Source organism: Malaclemys terrapin, chromosome 1, assembly GCF_027887155.1.
Source record: "Malaclemys terrapin pileata isolate rMalTer1 chromosome 1, rMalTer1.hap1, whole genome shotgun sequence".
Taxonomy (NCBI): domain Eukaryota; kingdom Metazoa; phylum Chordata; order Testudines; family Emydidae; genus Malaclemys; species Malaclemys terrapin.
The window spans coordinates 47,703-74,993 of NC_071505.1; the positions used below are offsets into that span (position 1 = coordinate 47,703).

General features: G+C 46.7%; 1 protein-coding gene across 6 annotated transcripts in view; it reads left to right on the forward strand.

The window, feature by feature from the left end:
* Nucleotides 1-5,121: 5,121 nt before the first annotated feature.
* The window catches only part of GOLGB1 (golgin B1), a 123,001-nt gene continuing 100,831 nt past the window's right edge, over nucleotides 5,122-27,291 (forward strand). For 5 of the 6 annotated variants that reach the window (XM_054027761.1, XM_054028165.1, XM_054028001.1 and 2 more), the window contains exons 1-4: nucleotides 5,122-5,212; nucleotides 21,681-21,777; nucleotides 22,443-22,589; nucleotides 23,185-23,340. In XM_054027761.1, the coding sequence (XP_053883736.1) occupies nucleotides 21,688-21,777; nucleotides 22,443-22,589; nucleotides 23,185-23,340 (393 nt within the window). In that variant the 5' untranslated portion in view covers nucleotides 5,122-5,212; nucleotides 21,681-21,687. Of the gene's footprint in view, nucleotides 5,213-5,975; nucleotides 6,077-21,680; nucleotides 21,778-22,442; nucleotides 22,590-23,184; nucleotides 23,341-27,291 lie in introns of those variants that run through there. The other variant, XM_054027841.1, reaches the window with a different exon arrangement.

Here is a 27,291-nt window from a genome sequence, read left to right on the forward strand (position 1 = left end):
GCACATTGGAAAAAATAACCCCAACTATACATACAATATGATGGGGGCTAATTTAGCTACAACGAATCAGGAAAAAGATCTCGGAGTCATCATGGATAGTTCTCTGAAGACGTCCATGCAGTGTGCAGCGGCGGTCAAAGAAGCAAACATGATGTTAGGAATCATTAAAAAGGGGATAGAGAATAAGACGGAGAGTATCTCATTGCCCTTATATAAATCGATGGTACGCCCAGATCTTGAATACTGCATACAGATATGGTTTCCTCATCTCAAAAAAGACATACTGGCATTACAAAACGTTCAGAGAAGGGCAACTAAAATCATTAGGGGTTTGAAACGGGTCCCATATGAGGAGAGATTAAAGAGGGTAGGACTTTTCAGCTTGGAAAAGAGGAGACTAAGGGGGGATATGATAGAGGTATATAAAATCATGAGTGAAGTGGAGAAAGTAAATAAGGAAAAGTTATTTACTTGTTCCCATAATACAAGAACTAGGGGCCACCAAATGAAATTAATGGGCAGCAGGTTTAAAACAAATACAAGGAAGTTCCAACTTGTGGAACTCCTTGCCTGAGGAGGTTGTGAAGGCTAGGACTATAATAGCATTTAAAAGAGAACTGGAAAATTCATGGAGGTTAAGTCCATTAATGGCTATTAGCCAGGATACGTAAGGAATGGTGTCCCTAGCCTCTGTTTGTCAGAGGGTGGAGATGGATGGCAGGAGAGAGATCACTTGATCATTATCTATTAGGTTCACTCTCTCTGGGACACCTGGCATTGGCCACTGTCAGTAGACAGGATACTAGGCTAGATGGACCTTTGGTCTGACCCAGTACGGCTGTTCTTATGTTAGTACTGGAACAGGCTTCCTAGGGAGGTTGTGGAATCCATCTAATTGGAGTATTTTAGGAACAGATTGGACAGTTTTATTTGGTCCTGCCTCAGTGCAGGGTGCTGGATTTGGGCTTTAAACTAGGTTCACCGGGGGAAGGAGACCAAAGCCCTGAGGTAAGTGGGGAAATGGGATCCTGGGAGGAAGCACAAGCAGGAGAGCACAAGAGGGGAGGACTCCTGTCTCAGACTGAGAAAGAAGGAAGATCGATGAGTTATCTTAAGTGCCTATACACAAATGCAAGAAGCCTGGGAAACAAGCAGGGAGAACTGGAAGTCCTGGCACAGTCAAGGAACTATGATGTGATTGGAATAACAGAGACTTGGTGGGATAACTCACATGACTGGAGTACTGTCATAGATGAACATAAACTGTTCAGGAAGGACAGACAGGGCAGAAAAGGTGGGGGAGTTGCATTGTATGTAAGAGAGGAGTATGACTGCTCAGAGCTCCGGTATGAAACTGCAGAAAAACCTGAGAGTCTCTGGATTAAGTTTAGAAGTGTGAGCAACAAGAGTGATGTCGTGGTGGGAGTATGCTATAGACCACCAGACCAGGGGGATGAGGTGGACGAGGCTTTCTTCCGGCAACTAGCAGAAGTTACTAGATCGCAGGCCCTGGTTCTCATGGAAGACTTTAATCATCTTGATATCTGCTGGGAGAGCAATACAGCGGTGCACAGACAATCCAGGAAGTTTTTGGAAAGTGTAGGGGACAATTTCCTGGTGCAAGTGCTGGAGGAACCAACTAGGGGCAGAGCTTTTCTTGACCTGCTGCTCACAAACAGGGAAGAATTAGTAGGGGAAGCAAAAGTGGATTGGAACCTGGGAGGCAGTGACCATGAGATGGTCGAGTTCAGGATCCTGACACAAGGAAGAAAGGAGAGCAGCAGAATACGGACCCTAGATTTCAGAAAAGCAGACTTTGACTCCCTCAGGGAACAGATGGACAGGATCCCCTGGGAGAATAACATGAAGGGCAAAGGGGTCCAGGAGAGCTGGCTGTATTTTAAAGAATCCTTATTGCGGTTGCAGGAACAAACCATCCCGATGCGTAGAAAGAATAGTAAATATGGCAGGCGACCAGCTTGGCTAAACAGTGAAATCCTTGCTGATCTTAAATGCAAAAAAGAAGCTTACAAGAAGTGGAAGATTGGACAAATGACCAAGGAGGAGTATAAAAATATTGCTCAGGCATGCAGGAGTGAAATCAGGGAGGCCAAATCACACTTGGGAGTTGCAGCTAGCAAGCGATGTTAAGAGTAACAAGAAGGGTTTCTTCAGGTATGTTATCAACAAGAAGAAAGTCAAGGAAAGTGTGGGCCCCTTACTGAATGAGGGAGGCAACCTAGTGACAGAGGATGTGGAAAAAGCTAATGTACTCAATGCTTTTTTGCCTCTCTCTTCACGAACAAGGTCAGCTCCCAGACAGCTGCACTGGGCAGCACAATATGGGGAGAAGGTGACCAGCCCTCTGTGGAGAAAGAAGTGGTTCGGGACTATTTAGAAAAACTGGACGAGCACAAGTCTATGGGGCCGGATGCGCTGCATCCGAGGGTGTTAAAGGAGTTGGCGGATGAGATTGCAGAGCCATTAGCCATTATTTTTGAAAACTCATGGCGATCGGGGGAGGTCCCGGATGACTGGAAAAAGGCTAATGTAGTGCCCATCTTTAAAAAAGGGAAGGAGGATCTGGGGAACTACAGGCCAGTCAGCCTCACCTCAGTCCCTGGAAAATATCATGGAGCAGATCCTCAAGGAATCAATTATGAAACACTTAGAGGAGAGGCAAGTGATCAGGAACGTCAGCATGGATTCACCAAGGGGAAGTCGTGCCTGACTAACCTAATTGCCTTCTATGATGAGATAACTGGCTCTGTGGATGAGGGGAAAGCAGTGGATGTGTTATTCCTTGACTTTAGCAAAGCTTTTGATACGGTCTCCCACAGTATTCTTGCTGGCAAGTTAAAGATGTATGGGCTGGATGAATGGACTGTAAGGTGGATAGAAAGCTGGATAAATCGTCAGGCTCAACGGGTAGTGATCAATGGCTCCATGTCTAGTTGGCAGCCGGTTTCAAGCGGAGTGCCCCAAGGTTTGGTCCTGGGGCCGGTTTTGTTTAATATCTTTATTAATGATCTGGAGGATGGTGTGGACTGCACTCTCAGCAAGTTTGCAGATGACACTAAACTAGGAGGAGTGGTAGATACACTAGAGGGTAGGGATCGGATACAGAGGGACCTAGACAAATTAGAGGATTGGGCCAAAAAAAACCTGATGAGGTTCAACAAGGACAAGTGCAGAGTCCTGCACTTAGGACGGAAGAATCCCATGCACTGCTACAGACTGGGGACCGAATGGCTAGGTAGCAGTTCTGCAGAAAAGGACCTAGGGGTCACAGTGGACGAGAAGCTGGATATGAGTCAACAGTGTGCTCTTGTTGCCAAGAAGGCTAATGGCATTTTGGGCTGTATAAGTAGGGGCATTGCCAGCGGATCGAGGAACGTGATCGTTCCCCTTTATTCGACATTGGTGAGGCTTCATCTGGAGTACTGTGTCCAGTTTTGGGCCCCACACTACAAGAAGGATGTGGAAAAATTGGAAAGAGTCCAGCGGAGGGCAACAAAAATGATTAGGGGTCTGGAGCACATGACTTATGGGGGAGGCTGAGGGAACTGGGATTGTTTAGCCTCCAGAAGAGAAGAATGAGGGGGAATTTGATAGCAGCCTTCAACCACCTGAAGGGGGGTTCCAAAGAGGATGGAGCTCAGCTGTTCTCAGTGGTGGCAGATGACAGAACAAGGAGCAATGGTCTCAAGTTGCAGTGGGGGAGGTCCAGGTTGGATATTAGGAAACACTATTTCACTAGGAGGGTGGTGAAGCACTGGAATGCGTTACCTAGGGAGGTGGTGGAGTTTCCTTCCTTGGAGGTTTTTAAGGCCCGGCTTGACAAAGCCCTGGCTGGGATGATTTAGTTGGGAATTGGTCCTGCTTTGAGCAGGGGGTTGGACTAGATGACCTCTTGAGGTCCCTTCCAACCCTGATATTCTATGATTCTATGATGACCTCTCAAGGTCCCTTCCAGCCCTACATTTCTGAGAATTTATGAAGGGAAACCCCCTGGTGACTCCCCCTCCACTGACCCTGCTCTTCACTAACTGCCCCTCTAGCCCCTTCACTGATTCATCCTGTCCCTCCCTTTATCCCCACTAATCCAGCCCTATAGACCCTACTAGATCCCCAGTCCCAAACCTTTCAATAGTAACGGTTTGTAGTGCTGTCTTTACTCTCTGGAGGATGTGCCAAGCTCTATGCACTGACTGGCTTTTATCCTTATGTTGTTGTCTTTCGGGACCAAAGAGGACACTGACAACAGTATTACATCTTGTGAGTGTGTGTGGCTAAAAAGGCCAATGGAGAAATGGCAGCCCTTTCCACACTGAATGCATACGTAGTTTGATATTAAGGAAGGAATTAGTCTCTGCCCACCAAATCTTCTGCTTACGACTCATCCTTTGTGCCTCAAGATCCATACAGCCATTAATCTCGAACCCAGTAACTTAACTGTTGACTGCTGCTCGCGACAGTGACCCACTGATGACTCCCAGCATCAAAGCTGCACTACTTCAAGCTGTGCTTCAGTGTGTACTTGACATTGTGTTGTTTTTTCGGGCCCCCTGGCACGTGATTACTCGCTGTCAGTTCACCCTACAGCAACTCTGCTTTGGCCTTCTGGTGTCATCCGTCCCCACCAGGACTATCCCAGCACCAGGGTGATGTGCTGCGCATGGGGCCCTCCCTGCTCAGTGGCTGTGCTCCAGAACCGGCTTAGGGTAGCGTTACCTGCCATTTGATGCGGGGTGTGGCAGGCAGGTGCGGTAAGTGGCACTCAGCTACCGGCCTGAGGTGAGACCTGTAGCCTGGCCGGGCCGGCCCCGTCTACCTGAGCTGTGCTGGAAGCTTAATACCACCCGCGGCCAGGCTGACTTTTACACCGAACCAGCTATGTCTGCTGATTGGCTGTTGTGTTGTTATTGGGCGGATCCCTTAGTCCCTCTTGTGATTGGCGGTTTCATGCCTTGTGTAACTGTAACCCTAGCAACGGCTCAAACGCCTCATTGTGATTGGCAGGTGGCTATGTCCATCGCAATGTGCGGGTGGCTGGCTAGTCCAATTCGGAGGCGGGAGGGGAGGCGAAGCCGGAAGTAGCTGTGGTGTGTTCCGCTGCTGATGTGGCCGGGGGTGGCGCTTGGCACCTAAGCTCGGAACCGGGGGTGCTCCCGGAGTTGGGTGAACGCGAGAGACCGGGCTCCCGGCGCAGGTGAGTGGGGGCGGGCGGGGCCCTGAGCAGAGGGTCCGACTCAGGTGGGCCCCGAGGCCCGCACAGACCGCCACTGAGAGGAGCCTGCTCTGGGTCCCAGGTGCCGGCCGAGACGGTGCTCCGGGTCCCCGCCGCCCGGCCGAGGGGGGCCGTGCTCCGGGTCCCAGGTGCCCGGCCGAGACGGTGCTCCGGGTCCCCGCCGCCCGGCCGGGGGGGGCCGTGCTCCGGGTCCCCTCCGTCCGGGGGGCTGTGCTCCGAGTCCCCGCCGCCCGGCCGAGGGGGGGCCGTGCTCCTGGCCCCCAGTGCTGTCTCTTCCTCACTTCCTAATAGGAACCAAGTATCAGGGGGTAGCCGTGTTAGTCTGTATCTACAAAAACAACAGGGAGTCTGGTGGCACCTTAAAGACTAACAGATTTATTTGGGCATAAGCTTTCGTGAGTAAAATCTCACTTCTTCGGATGCATCTTATGCCCAAATAAATCTGTTAGTTTTTAAGGTGCCACCAGACTCCTTGTTGTTTTAATAGGAACCAAGCAGCTCTGGGTTGCTGCTGAAATAATGACCTTTGTTCCCTCCCCCCGTGTTTCCGGTTCCCTGAGAGCCCGCGGGGCGCTGCCTGATCCCAGGGTGCTGCTGCTTCTCGCTTCACGGCAGGGAAGGGCCTGGAGGCGTGTAAAAAGTAGCTAGAGAGGAGGAGCCGCGGGCTCGCTGCCACCTAGGAGAATATACAGGATCGGCTTTCAGCGACACGAACTGATCCTCTGCAAGGGGGAAGGGAACTGAGTAGCAGGAATAGTGTTTGAGCGGGGGTCCAACAGGAAAGAATAGCAAAGTTTGGCATGGAGAGTGAAAGGAAGAGCAAAAGTAGGTAATTGTTTTGCTTTTATTGAAAAAAAGCTAATCTAAGCACCACTTTTAGATCACACATTTTCTTACTGTCACTGTGTAAACAATTGCTGTAGATATTATAAAATCGTGAATGGGAAGGGAAGTGTTGAATCACAAGTAATCTGTTAAACTGTGGAATATACTATGATAAAATCTGAGAACCTTTGACCCTCAGAGTTTAGAGAACAAAGAACAGGAGTACTTGTTTCAGAGTAACAGCCGTGTTAGTCTGTATCCGCAAAAAGAAGAACAGGAGTACTTGTGGCACCTTAGAGACTAACAAATTTATGCATCCGAAGAAGTGGGCTGTAGTCCACGAAAGCTTATGCTCTAATAAATTTGTTAGTCTCTAAGGTGCCACAAGTACTCCTGTTCTTAGTCTGTATCCGCAAAAAGAACAAACACGGCTGCTACTCTGAAACCTGTCAGAGTTTAGAGAGACTTTTCTAGCAGCCAAATTGCATTTTGAAATTACTATAATTCCAATATAGTCTAATTTAATCTAAATAAAATTTCCTGCTGTGTTGTTCAGATGAAGCTGCAAGTGCTCTAATTAGAAGTAATTCAGACAATTTAGTTCCATTGGAAGAATTTTTTTTGTCTCTTTCGAGCCTTCACCATTTGCTGCACTCACACCAGCTCTAGACACTGGGATCAGCTTTGCACTTATCATTTACAAGAATATTGTTAACCCTCATCCCACCTCCCCCCCCCCCCCCCCAAAAAAAAAAGTGCATGCTGCCTTCCTCTGAACTGATAAAGCCTGAAATGTTGACCCAGACAAAAGACGTAAGACGATGCTGGTAGGAAGAAGGAAGTAATATGAAAAACTTTTCTCAACAATCTAATCCTCAAAGGCATCTGCTCTCATATTGTTAAATCAGTTTTTAGCCTGAAAATCCTACTGGATTCCACACAGCGCTTAGACACCTATATAGCGACAGTGGCAAAAAATGCCCACTTCCATGTGTGACTGGCAGAAGATAGATTCTGATGCTATCGGACTTAGACCTGGTCACAGTGATAGTTCCCTCATACTCATACTTCATATATTTGTTCAAAAAGGGAGTAAAATGATGTTTGCTTCTTGTCCTCAGGAAAAGAGAAATATTGCATGTCCCATCATGGTGGGATATGTCAGCTATTACAGAGATAGGCAGATATATAATACAAACTTGGATGAGCTATGTGTCAATCTATTGTTACACTAAGACCATGCTCTGATAGGCAATGGAATTGGGCTTTGCTGGACCATAAAGGGACATAACATTCAGAGTAGAGGAACTCTACTGAAACACCCCATCACCAGCCCCAGATTTTCAAAGCAAGGCTCTATGAGCAAAACCATCCCAGCTCAGTTGTCATAGGGATATATGAAGAAGAGGCATCTCTTGGGTAACTAGGGCCCAAATTATACTGGGATATATAGATTGGCATTCTATCTATTTGTATAGACTGACATTAGGTCCCTACCAAATTCAGGGTCCATTCTGGTCAATTTTAAAGCCAGAGGGTGTTAAAATTAGTCAATTTCACAATTTCAGATATTTACATCTAAAATTTCAGTGTTGTAACTGTGGGGGTCCTGACCCAAAATGGGATCGTGGGGAGGTTGCAAAGTTGTTCATAGAATCATAGAATATCAGGGTTGGAAGGGACCTCAAGAGGTCATCTAGTCCAACCCCCTGCTCAAAGCAGGACCAATTCCCAACTAAATCATCTCAGCCAGGGCTTTGTCAAGACGGGCCTTAAAAACCTCCAAGGAAGGAGACCCCACCACCTCCCTAGGTAACGCATTCCAGTGTTTCACCACCCTCCTAGTGAAATAGTTTTTCCTAATATCCAACCTGGACCTCCCCCACTGCAACTTGAGACCATTGCTCCTTGTTCTGTCATCTGCCACCACTGAGAACAGCCGAGCTCCATCCTCTTTGGAACCCCGCTTCAGGTAGTTGAAGGCTGTGTGAGGGGGGGGGTCCCAAGATTGCCACCCTCACTTCTGTGCTACCTTCAGACCTGGTTTCTGAAGGCAGCAGCCCCCGAGCTTCCTGCAGTTAGAGGTGGTTCCCGGAGGTGGGTAAGATCTTCCCCCATGCTGCTGGGAGTGCCCCAGCCGGGGGCTTGTGGCTGCTAGTCCAGGCCAATGACAGATTAAGGCGGGGCCCCCTGGAAAAATGGGTGCCTCAGCCCCAGAAGACGCCCCAAGGCAGAAGTCCAGACTGGGTCACCTGAGTCCTAGCAGAGCCCTGGGGGAAGAAGCCTTGAGCTTGGGCACCCCGAACCCCATCTGTAGCAGTGGGTCTGAAGCCTCAAGCCTGGGCAGCCTTGAGCCTGGACTGCCTCGAGCCCCAGTGGGGGGGCGGAAACTGCCCCGGCTTGGGGGCTGGGTGATGGTGGAAGCCCTGAGCCAGGGCTGCACCAACTGGAGCCGGGGCAGGGGGAGTGAGGAGGGACTGGAGCCCAGCTCCCAGGCTCCTTCAGTGCAGAAGTGAGGGTGTACCACCCTCATTTCTGCGCTGCCTCTGGAGGTGGATCTGATCTCCCCACTAAGAGCGGCCATGCAGGGGAAGGACAACTCCTGTCCCTCCCCAGTGTGAGCAGCTGGGAGCCCCTGGCCCAGCAGCAGGGGAGATGAGATTTCACAGGGAAAGGCTGACTTCACGGTCCGTGACACATTTTTCATGGCTGTGAAATTGGTAGGGCCCTAACTGAAATTAATCACAGTAATAGAATTGGATACCAAATACAAATACACCTCTTCCTCGATATAATGCTGTCCTCGGGAGCCAAAACATCTTACCACATTATAGGTGAAACCGCGTTATATTGAACTTGCTTTGATCCACCAGAGCGCGCAGCCCCGGAGCACTGCTTTACTGCGTTATATCCGAATTCGTGTTATATCGGGTCGCGTTATATTGAGGTAGCGGTGTACATTGTATTCATTGTTATCCTGGTAGGGCAACATTCTCCTCTCTTCACTGTACTGTGTGTTGTAAGGTGCTTTTGTGTATGGAGACTATGTAAGGAGGAGGTAATTTATCTTGCCAACCAACATGTCCTTGGCTCTGAGGCATTAGGCAAGTCTTGTATATCACTTCTGTGAACTATATTCACAAGTAAGTATGAAATTAGTGCAGACTTTAGAGGACTCTTGTCATATGAGTGTTTGGAGTGATTTTTAAGGGTAGCTCCATGTGGAGTCCATTCCAGGGATCCAAATGCGGGGATAAATGAGGTTGGGTCTGTAGTTGAGGTAACTGATTGGAATTTTTGTATAAAAAAGGAAGCTTCTGACTAATGCTGCCATTAGAGACTGGAGAGGAAGCAGGGGGATCCAGAAATATCCCTCAGATTATGAATCTTAGACAGATGGTGGCCACAGTCATTGGGGCTGGCATCCCCACTAAGTTTTCTAGGTGCTTGCACCAAACAACTAGCATTTCCTGTTTCTTATCTAGATTAGGGTTTAGATAAGTGACCTTGCTGCAGCTCAAGGTAGGAGAAGCACTGGAAAAACAAAAGTGCTGTACTGCCCAAATTTTATGAAAGACCTAGGGCTGAGTTTCATGCACACACTGATGGCACCATTTCCCAACCCACTAATTCTCTTCCCAGCAACCTTACAAGTATTGAACAGGACAGATGATAGATTAAAACCCTGCAGAACCCTATGTGAGAAGATTCTCTGTGGCAATGAGTAGTTTCACACCACCCAGTGCACTGTGAAAGATAGGAATGGAAGTATCATCTTGCTCACACCTGTCAGGGTTTACAGTCAGATTAATAATACCTCCTCGTTCAACATATCAAAGACTACTTACGGGCCTTGCAGGCTTATTGGGGACACCTAATGTTTGCCCATCATAAGACGAGAATTTCAACCAGTGGGACAAGTGCAGTTTCAATATTGAACCTAAGCTGGACTTTGTATTGAGGCAGGTCAAGGAAATCTGAGGGCTCCAGGTGATGTAAGAGTGGCCTTCCCATGACTTCTCATAATCTTACCCAAAAAGGGCATGTTATTGATGGGGCAATCATGAGATCATGCTGGCTAGGTAGATGGTGAGCTGCAACTACTGTTCAACCTTGACTTGATACTGCACAATATTTTGATTAAAAAAATAGAATGATATAAAATTAACATGGCATACATTAAATGGATTAAAAACTGGCTAACTGATAGGTCTCAAAATGTAATTGTAGATGGAGAATTATTATCAAGCAGGTGTGTTCTGAGTTGGGCTCCCATGTGGCTCGGTTCTTGGCCTTGCGCTTTTAAACATTTTTATCAGTGATCTGGAAGAAAACATAAAGTCATAGCTGATTAAAGTTTGCAGAGGACACAAATTAGGGGAGTGGTAAATAATGAAGAGAACTGATTCAAAGCAATCTAGCTTGCTTGGAAAACTGGGAGCAAGCAAACAATGTGCGTTTTAATACAGCTAAATGTAAATGTGTACATCTAAGAACAGAATGTAGGCCATACTTACAGGATGGGGGACTCTCTCCTGGAAAGCAGTGGCTGAAAAACATTATGGTGTCATGGTGAATAATCAGCTGAACATGACCTCCCATTGCAGTGTTGTGGTCAAAAGGGCTAATGCAATCCTCAGAGGCATAAAAAGGAAACTCTTTAGAAGGAGTATAGAGCGGTTATTTTATCTCTGTATTTGGCACTGGCATAACGGCTGCTGGAATCCTATGTGCAGTTCTGGTGCCCACAATTCAAAAGGATGTTGATAAATTGGAGAGGGGTCAGAGAAGAGCCACAAAAATGATTAAAGGATTAGAAAACCTGCCTTATAGTGACAGATTCAAAGAGTTCAATCTGTTTATCTTAACAAAGAGAAGACTAAGGGGTGAATTGCTTACAGTCTGTATGTATCTACTTGGGAAACAAATATTTAATAATGGGGTCTTCAGTTTAGCAGAGAAAGGTATAGCATGATCCTGTAGCTGGAAGTTGAAGCTAGACCAATTCAGACTGGAAATAAGGTGTAAATTTTTAGTGGTGAGAGTAATTAACCGTTGGAACAATTTACCAAGAGTTGGAGTGGATTATCCATCACTGACAATTTAAAAATTATAATTGGACGTATGTCTAAAACACATGCTCTAGCAATTATTTTGGGGAAGTTCTCTGGCCTGTGTGATGCAGGAAGTCAGACGAGATGATCACAATGGTCCCTTTTGGCCATGAAATCTATGAATCTAAGAAAATTTATATAACTTGATTGTTTTACTCTTGCCTTATCTTTCTTCTCCCCCTTCCTTCAGTCTGTTTGTATCATCCACCTATTGTCTTGCCTTAAACCAAATAATAAACTTAGTTTTTGTGCCAATCCTCTTACTTCACATCTGTGCAGCACCTTGCATATTGAGGCCTCTAGATGCTTCTGTAATACTAGTAATCTCAAGCAAAGGCCTAACTACTATGCATTTCTGGTAAACTAGCACCTTGCCCTCCATTAAAAACAAGCATCAAATCCAGTGCATGTGAGGGCATTGTATCTGAATATCTGCCAGCTATCCATTTATTAAGCAATGATCGTTAGTCATAGAAGAAGTAACTCAAATAAAACTTACAAACTTCCTTAAGTTCTCAATAACTTCCACTTTGAAAGTGTGTGTGAGAGTTCCTGTTCTCTCCATTTCCCTTCTATTTAACAGGTTAAATTAAAACCCTTTACTCTATTTTTTAAGCACGTGGAGGAGAAAAAGGTGATCATAGAATATCAGGGTTGGAAGGAACATCAGGAGGTCATCTAGTCCAACCCCCTGCTCAAAGCAGGACCAATTCCCAACTAAATCATCCCAGCCAGGGCTTTGTCAAGCCTGACCTTAAAAACCTCTAAGGAAGGAGATTCCACCACCTCTCTATGTAACCCATTCCGGTGCTTCACCACCCTCCTAGTGAAAAAGTTTTTCCTAATATCTAACCTAAACCTCCCCCACTGCCACTTGAGACCATTACTCCTTGTTCTGTCATCTGGTACCCCTGAGAACAGTCTAGATCCATCTTTTTTGGAACCCCTTTTCAGGTAGTTGAAAGCAGCTATCAAATCCCCCCTCATTCTTCTCTTCAGCAGACTAAACAATCCCAGTTCCCTCAGCCTCTCCTCATAAGTCAAGTGCTCCAGCCCCCTAATAATTTTTGTTGCCCTCCGCTGGACTCCCTCCAATTTTTCCACATCCTCCTTGTAGTGTGGGGCCCAAAACTGGACACAGTACTCCAGATGAGGCCTCGCCAATGTCGAATAGAGGGGAAGGATCACGTTCCTTGATCTGCTGGCAATGCCCCTACTTATACAGCCCAAAATGCCGTTAGCCTTCTTAGCAACAAGGGCACGCTGTTGACTCATATCCAGCTTCTCGTCCACTGTAACCCCTAGGTCCTTTTCTGCAGAATTGCTGCCTAGCCATTCAGTCCCTAGTCTGTAACAGTGCATGGGATTCTTCCATCCTAAGTGCAGGACTCTGCACTTGTCCTTGTTGAACCTCATCAGGTTTCTTTTGGCCCAATCCTCTAATTTATCTAGGTCCCTCTGTACCCTATCCCTACCCTCCAGCATATCTACCACTCTTCCCAGTTTAGTGTCATCTGCAAACTTGCTGAGAATGCAGTACACGCTATCCTCCAGATCATTAATGAAGATATTGAACAAAACTGGCCCCAGGACCGACCCTTGGGGCACTCCGCTTGAAACCGGCTGCCAACTAGACATGGAGCCATTGACCACTACCCGTTGAGCCCGACGATCTAGCCAGCTTTCTATCCGCCTTATAGTCCATTCATCCAGCCCATACTTCTTTAACTTGCTGGCAAGAATACTGTGAGAGACAGTATCAAAAGCTTTGCTAAAGTCAAGGAATAACAAATCCACTGCTTTTCCCTCATCCCACAGACCCAGTTATTTCCTCATAGAAGGCAATTAGGTTAGTCAGGCATGACTTGCCCTTGGTGAATCCATGCTGACTGTTCCTGATCACGTTCCTCTCCTCTAAGTGTTTCAGAATTGATTCCTTGAGGACCTGCTCCATGATTTTTCCAGGGACTGAGGTGAGGCTGACTGGCCTGTAGTTCCCCGGATCCTCCTTCTTCCCTCTTTTAAAGATGGGCACTACATTAGCCTTTTTCCAGTCATCGGGGACCTCCCTTGATCGCCATGAGTTTTCAAAGATAATGGCCAATGGCTCTGCAGTCACATCCACCAACTCCTTTAACACCCTCGGATGCAGCGCATCCGGCCCCATGAACTTGTGATTGTCCAGTTTTTTCTAAATAGTCCCGAACCACTTCTTTCTCCACAGAGGGCTGGTCACCTTCTCCCCATATTGTGCTGCCCAGTGCAGCAGTCTGGGAGCTGACCTTGCTTGTGAAGACAGAGGCAAAAAAAGCATTGAGTACATTAGCTTTTTCCACATCCTCTGTCACTAGGTTGCCTCCCTCATTCAGTAAGGGGCCCACACTTTCCTTGACTTTCTTCTTGTTGATAACATACCTGAAGAAACCCTTCTTGTTACTCTTAACATCGCTTGCTAGCTGCAACTCCCAAGTGTGATTTGGCCTCCCTGATTTCACTCCTGCATGCCTGAGCAATATTTTTATACTCCTCCCTGGTCATTTGTCCAATCTTCCACTTCTTGTAAGCTTCTTTTTTGCATTTAAGATCAGCAAGGATTTCACTGTTTAGCCAAGCTGGTCGCCTGCCATATTTACTATTCTTTCTACGCATCGGGATGGTTTGTTCCTGCAACCGCAATAAGGATTCTTTAAAATACAGCCAGCTCTCCTGGACCCCTTTGCCCTTCATGTTATTCTCCCAGGGGATCCTGTCCATCTGTTCCCTGAGGGAGTCAAAGTCTGCTTTTCTGAAATCTAGGGTCCGTATTCTGCTGCTCTCCTTTCTTCCTTGTGTCAGGATCCTGAACTCGACCATCTCATGGTCACTGCCTCCCAGGTTCCAATCCACTTTTGATTCCCCTACTAATTCTTCCCTGTTTGTGAGCAGCAGGTCAAGAAAAGCTCTGCCCCTAGTTGGTTCCTCCAGCACTTGCACCAGGAAATTGTCCCCTACACTTTCCAAAAACTTCCTGGATTGTCTGTGCACCGCTGTATTGCTCTCCCAGCAGATATCAAGATGATTAAAGTCTTCCATGAGAACCAGGGCCTGCGATCTAGTAACTTTTGCTAGTTGCCGGAAGAAAGCCTCGTCCACCTCATCCCCCTGGTCTGGTGGTCTATAGCATACTCCCACCACGACATCACTCTTGTTGCTCACACTTCTAAACTTAATCCAGAGACTCTCAGGTTTTTCTGCAGTTTCATACCGGAGCTCTGAGCAGTCATACTCCTCTCTTACATACAATGCAACTCCCCCACCTTTTCTGCCCTGTCTGTCCTTCCTGAACAGTTTATGTTCATCCATGACAGTACTCCAGTCATGTGAGTTATCCCACCAAGTCTCTGTTATTCCAGTCACATCATAGTTCCTTGACTGTGCCAGGGCTTCCAGTTCTCCCTGCTTGTTTCCCAGGCTTCTTGCATTTGTGAATTGGCACTTAAGATAACTCGCTGATTGTCCCGCTTTCTCAGTCTGAGACAGGAGTCCTCCCCTCTTGCACTCTCCTGCTCATGCTTCCTCCCGGTATCCCATTTCTCCACTTACCTCAGGGCTTTGGTCTCCTTCCCCCGGTGAACCTAGTTTAAAGCCCTCCTCACTAGGTTAGCCAGTCAACAGGAACAGTCAACATGGATTCACCAAGAGCAAGTCGTGCCTGACTAACCTGATTGCCTTCTATGATGAGATAATTAGCTCTGTGGATATCGGGAGAGCAGTAGACATGATATAGGTTGACTTTAGCAAAGCTTTTGATATAGTCTCCCACAGTATTCTTGCCAGCAACTTAAAATAGTATGGGTTGGATGAATGGACTATAAGGCGAATAGAAAGCTGGCTAGATCGTCGGGCTCAACGGGTAGTGATCAACAGCTCAGTGTCTAGTTGGCAGCCGGTATCAAGTGGAGTTCCCCAGGGGTTGGTCTTGGGGCCGGTTTTATTCAACATCTTCATTAATTATCTGGATGATGGGATGGATTGCACCCTCAGGAAGTTCGTGGATGATACTAAGCTGGGGGGAGAGGTAGATACGCTCGAGGGTAGGGATAGGGTTCAGAATGACCTAGACAAATTGGAGGATTGGACAAAAGAAATCTGATGAGGTTCAACAAGGACAAGTGCAGAGTCCTCCACTTAGGACAAAATAATCCCATGCACTGCAACAGGCTGGGGACCAACTGGCTAAGCGGCAGTTCTGCAGAAAAGGACCTGGGGATTACAGTGGGCGAGAAGCTGGATGTGAGTCAACAACGTGCCTTTCTTGCCAAGAAGGCTAATGACATATTGGGCTGCATTAGCAGGACCATTGCCAGCAGATCGAAGGACGTGATTATTCCCCTCTATTCAGCACTGCTGAGGCCACATCTGGAGCATTGCATCCAGTTTTGTGCCCCCCCCCGCCCCCACTACAGAAAGGATGTGAACAAATTGGAGAGAGTCCAGCAGAGGGCAGTGAAAATGATTTGGGGTCTGGGGCACATGACTCACGAGGAGAGGCTGAGGGAACTGGGGTTATTTAGTTTGCAGAAGAAGAGTGTGTGTGTGTGTGTGTGTGGGGCGGGGGGGGGGTGGTGGATTCGATAGCAGCTTTCTACTACCTGAAGGGGGGGGTTCCAAAGAGGATGGAGCTCGGCTGTTCTCAGTGATGGCAGATGACAGAACAAGAAGCAATGGTCTCAAGTTGCAGTGGGGAGGTCTAGGTTGGGTATTAGGAAAAAACTTTTTCACTAGGAGGGTGGTGAAGCACTGGAATGGGTTACATAGGGAGGTGGTGGAATATCCATCCTCAGAGGTTTTTAAGGCCCGGCTTGACGAAGCTCTGGCTGGGATGATTTAGTTGGTGTTGGTCCTGCTTTGAGCAGGGGTTTGGACTAGATGACCTCCTGAGGTCTCTTCCAACCCTAATTTTCTATGATTCTATTCTACTGGAATACCAAAGGCATTCCATCATCTCAAGTATTTCCTTTCCTTTCAAATATGGTACCTAAATGCTTCCCCCCAGTTGCTCTCCAGTATCTCAGTTCTCTGCTTGCTAAATCCTTCGAGAACCACAAACATTCTCAAAGCAGCTTAATTCTATTTTGTAAAAAAAAGTTCTCATGAGATTTCTCTTGGTTTGTAGTTTCCAAGTTATCACAGTCATGAAACAAGAATATCAATCTTCTGTCACAGAGATTTAATAGCAGGTAATGCAGCTATCTGATAAAACTCATGTTTTGGCCACGGTGTTGCACTGGGAACTCATGTTCAGCTATTTATTCATCAGGACCCCCAAATCTTCTTCAGAGTAGTGTAAGTATGGCCTACATTCTTTTTTCCTAGATGAATACATTTACTTTTGGCTGTTAATAAAACTTATATTGTTTACCAAGTGATCTGCACTGGTCTGTATCAGCAACCTTTCCTCTTCATTATTTACCACTCCATCAATCTTTGTGTCATCTGCAAACTTTATCAGTGATTACTTTGTTTTCTTCCAGGTCACTGATCAAAATGTTAAATAGTGTAGGGCAGAGCCGTAACTAAGCATTTTAGTGCTTGGGGTGAGCAAGCATATTTCGCCCCCTACTGTTTTTTCGTCATTTTCCCACCTCCAAGCCTTTGCGTTTTGGACGACTGTCCTGCTCGCCCTGCCCTGGTTACAGCTCTGGTGTAGGGCCAAGAATCGATCCTTGCAGGACCCCAGTAGAAACACACTCACTCATTGATGATTCCCCATTTACAATTACATTTGGAGATATGTCAGCCAGTCTGTAATACATATAATATAAGCCATGTTAATTTTGTATGGTTTTAGTTTCTTCATAGAAATATCGTGCAATACCATGTCAGAGTCTTACTGAAGTCTAAGTATGTTATATCAACACGTTACCTTTTATCAGCCAAACTTGTAATCTCATAGAAAAAAACTCAAGTTTGACAGCATCTATTTTTCATAAACCTGTGATGATTGGCATTAATTATATAACCCTCCGTTAATTCTTTCGTAATCGAGTCTTGTATTAGCTGTTCTATTATTTTGTCGGGGATTGATGTCTGGTTTACAGACATATAATCAATCACCCAGGTCATCCTGTTTACCCTCTTTAACTATTGGAGCATCTCTAGTTTTCTTCCAGTCTTCTGAAACTTCCCCAGGGTTCCAAGTGTTATTGAAAATGTAACACCTTGGCCAGCTTTTTAAAAATTCTTTGATGCTAATTATCTGGACCTGCAGATCTAAAAATGTCTAGCTTTAGTAGCTGCTGTTTAACATCTTCCCAAGTTGTTATTGGAATAGAAAGTGTTTCTGCATCATATATGATTACATATTTTCCCCCAAATACCAAGCAGAAATATATATTGAACACTTATGCCTTTTTTGCAGTACTATTGACAATGTTACCTGTTAAGGGTTCCCCCTGGGGTGTCACCTGGAACTGTGGTACCACTGAGCCCCCCTGACCCACCAGTCTGGGGTCCCTCTCACCCTGTGCTAAGTTGCCAAGTTGCTGTGCTACGTTGCCAAGTTCTCCAAGTTTGCTCTTTCACCAGCATTCACACAGGTAGGGGACACATCCAGCTGCTGTACTTACAGGCTGCTGTGATCAGCTCTGCATGGGGAGGCTAGAGCTAAGGAATTGCCCAGCTGCTCAAGAGCACATCCCCTTCTGGGGTATAAACCCACAATTATACAGTCTTGCACTGCACAGAGATATGTACAGTGTAAGCTCATGAAATTTGCCTCCTCCCTCAATGTGGCGAGGGCATATACAACAGCTTTTTGTCCCAAGTTATGACTCCCACACACTGGTTTGTGATAAAGCAAAAACAAACGTATTAACTACAAGAGAGAGATTTTTAGGTCCAGTGAAAGGAGTTTTAAAACAGTCCAGTGAAAGAAGTGTTCAGTTTGAACAGTGTTTGGAATGAAGAAAAATGTTTGGTCTTAAGTTACTTAAGCACTTTTGAAAATTTTACCACATGATAAAATCCTCCAGTCCAAGACATATGCCTTTATTGCTGAGTAAGAAGCTGGCAGTAGTGACACCATAAGATTTTTTTTTTTTTAAAATGTACTTTGTCTTTTGTATATTTTAACCCCCTAAAAATGTCACCATAAGTGTCCCTTTTATTCTTTTGAAAATATGGTCACTTTACTCAGTAGGTGTTTCCAGAACTGCATTATCAGACCATTTGAAACAGTAATAATATGACAGTAATAAGAAACTATGTGAATTGCTCCTTTCCTTCACCCCTACATTAACAGAAGACTTTAGGTGATAGGAATGTTTCTTTTTTGTAGTGGCCATCTGTTTCTGTGGCACAGTTATCTACTTTGAAAGTATGGATTTAAATTAATGGTTGACATAAATGTTGACATTGACTTGCTTATACCAATGGAGAACTTGGCGAATGATCTCAAAGGAATGCTTCTCTTATATGTGCACTCTGCCACAGAGTGCAGCAGAGAACTCTAAAATCTGCCATTCTGGAAGATGATCAGCTTAAACAACAAAAAATACCTCATCATCCACAAGAATCTCTCAAATTAATGTTGTTCATTGTAATAAAGTACCCAGAAGTCTGCTGAGCACTTTACGGTAAACCTAGGGAGAGACTGCCCCTGCCCCAAAATGCTGATAGTCTAAATGTAAACTGGGATAACGCAAGTAAGGGAGACTACCAGTGGGAGGAGAAGGATGGGAATTATACCAACATAATCATACTGTGATTCAGGGCTGGTCTGTGCTGAAAACATACATCAACAGAGCTCTGCTCTTAGGGGTATGAAATCCAGACCAATAAGAGACATGGCTATGCTGACATAACCCCAAGTGTAGACAGTGTTAGGTTAATAGAAGAATTCTTCTGTCGTCCTAGCTACTGTCTTTTGGGGAGGTGGAGAACCCTTCCGATCGCTATTGTGAGTGTCTACACTGAAGTGCTACAGTGGTGCAGCGCAGCATTTTAAGTGTAGACATAATCTTAATTTAGGCACATATTGTTAGTTTTAGTTAAATATTCATTCATTCATACTGGTTAAGGCAGTAGACTGAGGTTCTGGAAATCTAAGTTCAGTTCCTGGCTCTGCTGCGGACTCCCTATGTGAATTTGGGCAAGGCACTTAATCCCTGTGTCTCATTTCTTCATATGTAACATGGGAATAACAGATACTTCCTTTGTTCCACCATTTGTCTACCTTGCCTTTTTAAATTGAAAGCTATTTGGGGTCAATTATTGTCTTTTGCTATGCATTTGCATCGCACCTAGTGCCACGGGGCCCTGATCTTTGTTGGGACATCTAGGTACATTTTTTTTATTACTGAAAAAGATCCAGAGTAAGTGACCATTGTGAATATTAATGACTCACTTGTAGGTGTCACAGAAGTAATAAGATTTCAGGAAGAATTTAAATATATTTTAAAAGTGAACTCGAAAGACTTGCCAAGACCTGAGTTCAGTCCCAGGTCTTTGTGCTTGTAGCACCCAAATATGTGCCCTACCATAATGTTTCTCCTGTTACAGTAGATGCCACCATGGATGCTAATGAAGCAGTTATCAACCTTATCCATACTGATTATATATGGAGATATGCCTATCTCATAGAACTGGAAGGGACCCTGAAAGGTCATCGAGTCCAGCCCCCTGCCTTCACTAGCAGGACCAAATACTGATTTTTGCCCCAGATCCCTAAGTGGCCCCCTCAAGGATTGAACTCGCAACCCTGGGATTAGCGGGCCAATGCTCAAACCACTGAGCTATCCCTCCCCCCAGTTTGTTCACATGTGCACTGGTTCTCAGCTTTAGTAGTGACTTTCTTTTGCTCTTCAACTTAAGAGCACTAGAATTTGGAAGACAGATCCAGAAAGCATGATGGAATATCATGATAGCAGAAGGATGACTAGGTAAGAAGAGGGAAAAGAAAACAGCTTATTGAAAGGTATTTTCACTGAGACATGGCTGCATGGATCCAAACAATCTAATTTTGATTTTCCCACAAGCACCCACCCTATTTGAGGGGAGAAACAATAAGACAGAGAGCAGCAGTTGACTTGAAGGCACTAATGCAAATATTCTTTCTGAAAGATTTCTGGCACCTTGTTCCAAACTGCACTGTGTCCCGAGTATTGAGTTCTACTTTAAGAAGTTGCCTTTAGCAGCATTCAGAACTTTAAAGGGTCTGTAGAATAATGCTGTTTACCAGTACCCTCAGTCTCCCCCTTCTTCCCTTCCTCTTGCAGGAGGATCATGGCCCATAGTTAACTGCTTGAATGAATACCAAGCAAAGGTTTTAGGTTCTGTCTTACTCAGTGTGTAGGCCAATCAATAGCCAGATGGAACTCTGGGGACAGGAACAGCTTCAGTGCAAGCCTCCAAAATGGTGTTACTCCGTGCTGCCTACTGGCAGGGGGGAGAGAGGACCCCTTCTCCCGGAGGGGAGAAGGCTGTGGGGAGTCCTCTGGCCTCAGCCCTGGGGCAGCCTGCCTGCGCCCCGAACTCCTCATCCCTGGCCCCACCCCAGAGCCTGCACTCCCAACCAGAATCTTCATGCCCCTCCCGCATCCCAACCCTCTGCCCCAGCCCTGAGCCCCTCCCCCCGCACCCTAAACCCGTCATCCACAGCTCCACCCTAGAGCCCTCACCCCCGCACTCCACCCTCTGCCCTACCCTGGGCCGCCTCTCATGCTCCGAACCTTCAGCCACACCCCATGTGGCTCTCACATTGAAGGTTTTTTGCCAAAGTGGCCCCCACTTCAAAAATAGTGAAGCGCACTGGTCTAATGTGTCCTGTGACCAAAGTATGATGCACATGACATTTTTTCCTATTCAAAGGCAGATGGTTGCAAGGTCTGCATATTATATAGGCTACAGGAATGATGCAGCACTGTCATTTTCCCACACTGAGAATAGGGGTACTAATCAGTTCCTATGGGAGGTGTCAGTGTAAAGATCAGAGCACTGAGGTAATGTGTTCTCAACAACTTCAGTCACTAAATGCGTATGCTGCTATATTAGTGCTAGGTGGAAGTTTATTCAGGGTATATGGCTTCATTCCTGGAGGTCATGAATGCATGGATCACTGTAGCCAGCTTCTGGCAGTGCTGCAGCTGAAGCACTTGTAGTATGGACATACCCTGCACTTATTTAGTCTCTCCTGTCAGTCAGGTTTTTCAGATATTGCATCATTCTTGTAGGTCATTTTTTGTCTCACTTATACATTGGAAAGAATACCTCCCTACTTCTACTCTGTATTCCCCTGCTTATACAGCCAGGGTCTGAATTACCCCTCTTAGCCACAGCATAAGTTATTTACTTCTTGGGTTTTACTTTGGCTTCTGCTTTATCAGTAGGGAAGAAATGTTTCTTGTTGCATGGTACTAAAGATCAGCAGGGAGATGCACTTGCTTTCCCTCGCTCTTTTGCCTCTTACCTAAAGTTGTTGTCTTTCTTTTTATGCTGCTGTTTTGCTGCAGGCCTGAGATGCTGAGCCGCTTATCAGGGTTAGCAAACACTGTTCTGCAGGAGCTGTCCGGGGATGGAAGTGATGCACAAGTTGAGTCCTCTACCACTGTGAGTACACTCTCTCATGCCAGAACTATCACTGTTGCTGCTCAGAGCTGGTTCAGGGTGTCCGAGGCACTAGTGTTGTGAATAACTGTCGCCTGATTCCTGTCACCTTGCACCTCACCAAACTTGTGGCCCCCACCTCTGCCACTCCCTCTGCATTTATGGCATCTTCTGTGCTGCTGCAGTGCAGAACCATATGATCTCTTCAGCTTGAGAGATCAACTTGAGAGCTTGGAAAGGAGCTAGAGTTGAAGTGAGCTAGGGGGTTTCTGGGAGGGTTTTGGAGAGCTGATCATTCTCCATAAGAGGAAGAAGACTACTGAATCACATGGGGACCTACTCTCATGTTGCACTCTGGCTGTAGGAGCAGTGGATGGCATAGGGAGCAGTGGTATCTCTGCTGTGTAAAGTCTTTCAAGTTTGCTGATGTCCTGTAACAGCAGAGATGCTCCTTTTAATATTCTTTGAGAGTATCTGGAACTTTCCTCGTGATTTCAGCTGGTCAGATCTAGTTCATTAGACTAAATGGAAAGTTTGTGAGGAGCTGCATTTAGGTTAGGCTGTAACACAGAAACAGAGTTGCAGGTCTCTCTCTGGGCACTATGCTGTTGTCTTGGAATTAGTTTTAGTGAGTTACTTTTTCAGAGTGTCTGTTTGACCTTCTCCAGGTGTCAGAGCCAGGAATGGAGAGCAGGGAGGAGATGCCCAAGGATATACTGGAGCGTCTGGCCCACACAGAGCAGCTGGCTGTCCAGCTGAAGGATCTGGTCCGAGAGAAGGATGCCCAGCTCCAGCAGAAAGAAGTTGAACTCAAGGTACTATTCCTTCCACCAGGGGTCTGGGAGTAAGGCTGAAGGTATGTCTACACTGAAATTTGACATCCGGGTCTGGCCCATACCAGCTGACTTGGACTCACAGGGCTTGGGCTGAGGGGCTAGTTAATTGAAGTGTGGATGTTGGGCTCTGGCTGGATCCAGGGCTATGGGACACTCCCACGTTGCAGGGTCCTAGAGCCCAGGCTTCACTGGAAGCCCAAATGTCTATACCGCAATTAACCAGCCCCTTAGCCTGAGCCCCGTGAGCTGGAGTCAGCTGGCACAGGCCAAACAGGTGTTAAATTGCAATGTAGACATACCCTGAGATGCTGCTATTACTGTTTTCTGTGGAGTGTAGTCTCTGGCTTCTTTGGGGTCTCTCTTCTCATGTGGAGACACTTAAGTCTGTTTAAAGCAACAAAGAGTCCCGTGGCACCTTATAGATTAACAGATGTATTGGAGCATAAGCTTTCATGGGTGAATGTCTGTTTGACATTCCCTAACACTGCAAGCTGGCGGCTTCAGGGCGAATTAATTTCCTTGTGGATGGTGCTATGGAACCTTGAGTACAGTCTTTGTATCTTTTCTTCCACAGGAAGAGAGGGAGGCTGCAGATGCTAAGTTGAAGAAGCTGAAGCTGCAGGCTAAAGCCAAGCTGGCAGCTCTGAATAAACGCATTGAGGAGCTGACAGAGCAGGGGTCAGTGTTGCCTGCAAAGAGCCTGCCAGAAGAGCAGCTACATCACAGGAAGGTGGGAAAGATATGGCTTTAGGAAAAGTTCTAGCATGTACTGAGAATCTGGGTGCTAATTAAGTTCCTGATGTCTCCTGCTATTCATGATCCTTTTTTAAAATGGCCTTTTTTCTCTCTGAATATCCTGCCCCTAGAGGCACACTGCCTGCTATTAGAAACACTCCAACAGGAATATGGGTACTCTGTGGGAGGCCAGAGTCTGGCCTGCTTCCTCATGGTGTGGATGCCCTCAGAGTTGTTAGCTGTGATCTCTGCAAGCCACTTACCTGCCTGCTTCCTTTTGCATGCCTTATCTGAGCCCTATTGCTATTTCTACACGAATAACCTGTTCTTTAGGCCAAAAAACTTTGTATCTTTCATCTGAGCTATAGGTTTCCATCAAATAGGAACAGAGGAGGCAGTGTTGACAGAGATGTAAGAGCAAGGGGACATCAATGCAATTGAAAGGCAATACATTTAAACTGATTAAACGTGTTTTTTTTTGTTTGTTTTTTTTACTAGCTCATAGTTAACTTATGGAACTTGTTGCCACAAGATTGAGGCCAAATGTTTAAGATTAATAAAGGATTATAGACGTGTACAAGAATATCCACAGTTACATTAGACTGGATAAAAAAAATAGAGATAAATTAGCCAACCCCTAGCTGATGAGTTAGGTAGAAACTCCACAAAGGCTGATGTGTTTTTTCATATCTCATTGTGGGAAATTCGACATATAAGCATCATAGTTTCATGGGTGGAAGCATAGGGAACCATGTCCCCTAACAGCGGTAGGCTTAAACTGAAAGCAGCTTAAGAAGTGTTCCTGTTTAACACTCAGATGCCCAACTCCCAATGGGGTCTAAACCCCAAATAAATCCATTTTATCCTGTATAAAGCTTATACAGGATAAACTCATAAATTGTTCACCCTCTAGAACACTGATATGCACAGCTGTTTGCCCCCCCAAGTATTACTACATACTCTGGGTTAATTAATAAGTAAAAAGTGATTTTATTAAATACAGACAGTAGGATTTAAGTGGTTCTAAGTAGTAACAGACAGAACAAAGTGAATTACCAAACAAAATAAAATAGAAAACGCAAGTCTATGTCTAATACAGTAAGAAAACTGAATACAGATAAAAACCTCACCCTTGGAGGAATTCCAGTAAGCTTCCTTTTACAGACTAGTATCCTTCTAGTCTTGGTCCAGCAATCACTCATATCCCCTGTAGTTACTGTCCTTTGTTCCAGTTTCTTTCAGGTATCCTTGGGAGTGGAGAGGCTCTCTCGTTAGCCAGCTGAAGACAAAATGGAGGGGTCTCCCAGGGGTGTAAATAGACTTTCTCTTGTGGGTGGACACCTCTTCCTCCCCCTGTGTAGAATCCAGCTACAAAATGGAGTTTTGGAGTCACATGGGCAAGTCACATGTCCATGCATGACTCAGTTTTTACAGGCAGCAGCCATCGCCCACATGCTATCTTGAATGTCTCCAGGAAGACTTCTTATGTGGATTGGAGCCTTCCAAGATCCATTGTGCGTTAAGTGCTTCTTGATTGGGCACTTAACTTGCAAATTCCTTTCTAAACAAGCTGACCAAATGCCTTACTAAGATTATTTAAAATCAAACAAGTATACCGCCAATATTCATAACTTCGAATACAACAATGACACATGCATACAGATAGGATGAATATATTCAGTAGATCATAACCTTTATATAGATATATTACATGGCATATGTAGCATAAAACATATTCCAGTTATGTCATTCATTCATATATATATATATATATATTCATAAGCATATTTCCATAAAGCCTTATGGGAAGCACCGTCATAGAGGTCCCTCGGGACATGAAAGGGAAGGGGTTCTACTCCTGGTACTTCCTAATCCCAAAAGCAAAAGGAGGCCTCAGACTCATCCTGGACCTGTGTTGCCTCAACAAGTCTCTCAAGAAGTTGAAGTTGTTCTTTGAGTGCTTGTTCATGTCCATTCCAAGCAGGTGTGTGCATGCCGCGTGCACGCCAGCCAGAAGATTTTTCCCTTAGCAGCGTCTGTAAGGTTGGCCCAGGCGCTCCGTGCAGTGGCGCCACCATGGCGCCCTATGTAGGGGCCCGTCGACCCTCCACTCCCTCAGTTCCTTCTTACCGTCTGTGACGGCTAGCTGGAACTTTGCTCACTCTCGCAGCAAGCCTAGCAGTGTCTCTGTTTGTGTATATAGTTCTTTTTTTCTCATAGTTTTAGAGTTAGTTAGTTGTAAGTTAGTAGTAGTTTGGGGGTCCCCCCCCCAACGTAACCCGTGCCCCTTTCTGGGGCATGCCCGGGTCCCCAGCGTTTAAACTCTGTGCGGACTGCGGGAAGTTTATGCCGAAGAGTGACCCACACTCTTCCTGCTTGAGGTGCCTCGGAGAGAGCAGTGCCACATCTGCAAGGGGTTCCGTCCCAGGACTCTCAAGGACAGAGAGCAAAGACTTAGAGTGCTCCTGATGGAGGCGGCCTTACGGCCACACTCGGACCCCAAGCCTGCCGACCCGGCGCCCAGCGCCTCAACCTTGGTGCGCAGCACTCCGGCACCATTAGCCAGAGAGGAGGCCCATCTAAGAACTCTAAGTCCTGGCACAAGAGAGAATCGGGACATAGGAAATCGGCCTCCATGTGGCACCAATCACCGTCTCCAGTGCCTGCGAAAAAGAAGAGGCCGGTGAGGCGCCGATCACCCCACCAGGACCCTAAAAGGCCAGCGGCGTCCACAAGTGTGGTGGGACAAGCCACGCCTCAGGCGCCACCTCCCAAAGTTCCGTTGACTCCTGCCCCTGTGGGGGTACAGTCGAATCTGGACCGGTCCAGGTCCCCGGACCTCCGCGAGGATGTGCGCCTCCCATCGACACTGGAGGTGTTCGAGACGGCTTCAGACTTGTTAAGTCTCCTGGTACCGGCCTCCCCACAATCGAGGGCAAGCTGGCTATAATGACGCCTCAGTCCCTGCCCTGCGCTGCTCCGGCGGCACCGGCGCAGAGAGAACGATCACACCGTTCCCCGGACTCGTGGTATTGCTCGCCAGCAACAGTGGGTATTGCCCCTCCTTGGTCTTCGTACTCGGAAACCTCGGAGTCCGAGGCGGACTCCTACCGCTCTAATAGATCAAGGAGCATGAGGTCGGCTTCGCAAAGAAATCAGCGACCTTACCCGGAGCCTTGGCAACAGCAATGGCAACCACCCTCCCAGTGGCCATTCTGGACCCCCTGGGCTTACCATCAGGCCCAGGGCCAAGTGCAAGGCCCACGATCCAGGTCCGCGTCTGTCTCCTCGATGTCAGTGGCTCTGGTGCAAATGCCTCCACCAGCAGCACCGCCATCCAAGAGGAGCATGCCGCCTCCTCAACAGGATCCGGCACTGCCCCGTCAGACACTGGCACCGATGGGGGCCATGTCCTCGACGCCGCAGGCACCATTCGGCGTCGACCTCGATACTGGTCGCGGTGCCGCCTCCTACATCCGCGCCGGCCATGCAACCCAAGTACCGTATGCCGCAGGACCTGGCAGGAGCTGAGGGTAGTGAGGAAGGTCCCCTGCAAGTGATTTCCTCCTCTTCCTCGCCGGACGAAGTGGCTGCAGGGACTTCTGCGGCACCTGCTCTGGAGGACAACTGGGTGCTCCAACAACTGCTCAAACGAGCCGCCCAGAGCCTGGCTATTCAGGCTGAGGAGTTAGAGGTGGATGTGGACCCTGTAGTGGACATCCTGGCTCCCTCGGGCCCGTCTAGGGTCACCGTACCGCTGATTAAAACAATAGCCGACATGTCCCGCACCCTATGGCAGACCCCAGTCAAAAAGACGGAGAGGGGCTACTTCGTGCCTTCCAAGGGCCATGAGTACCTGTATACTCACCCTCCCCCGGACTCTCTGGTTGTGGATGCGGCCAACCAAAGGGAACGTCAGGAGTTTCAACGGTCTACGCTAAAGAAC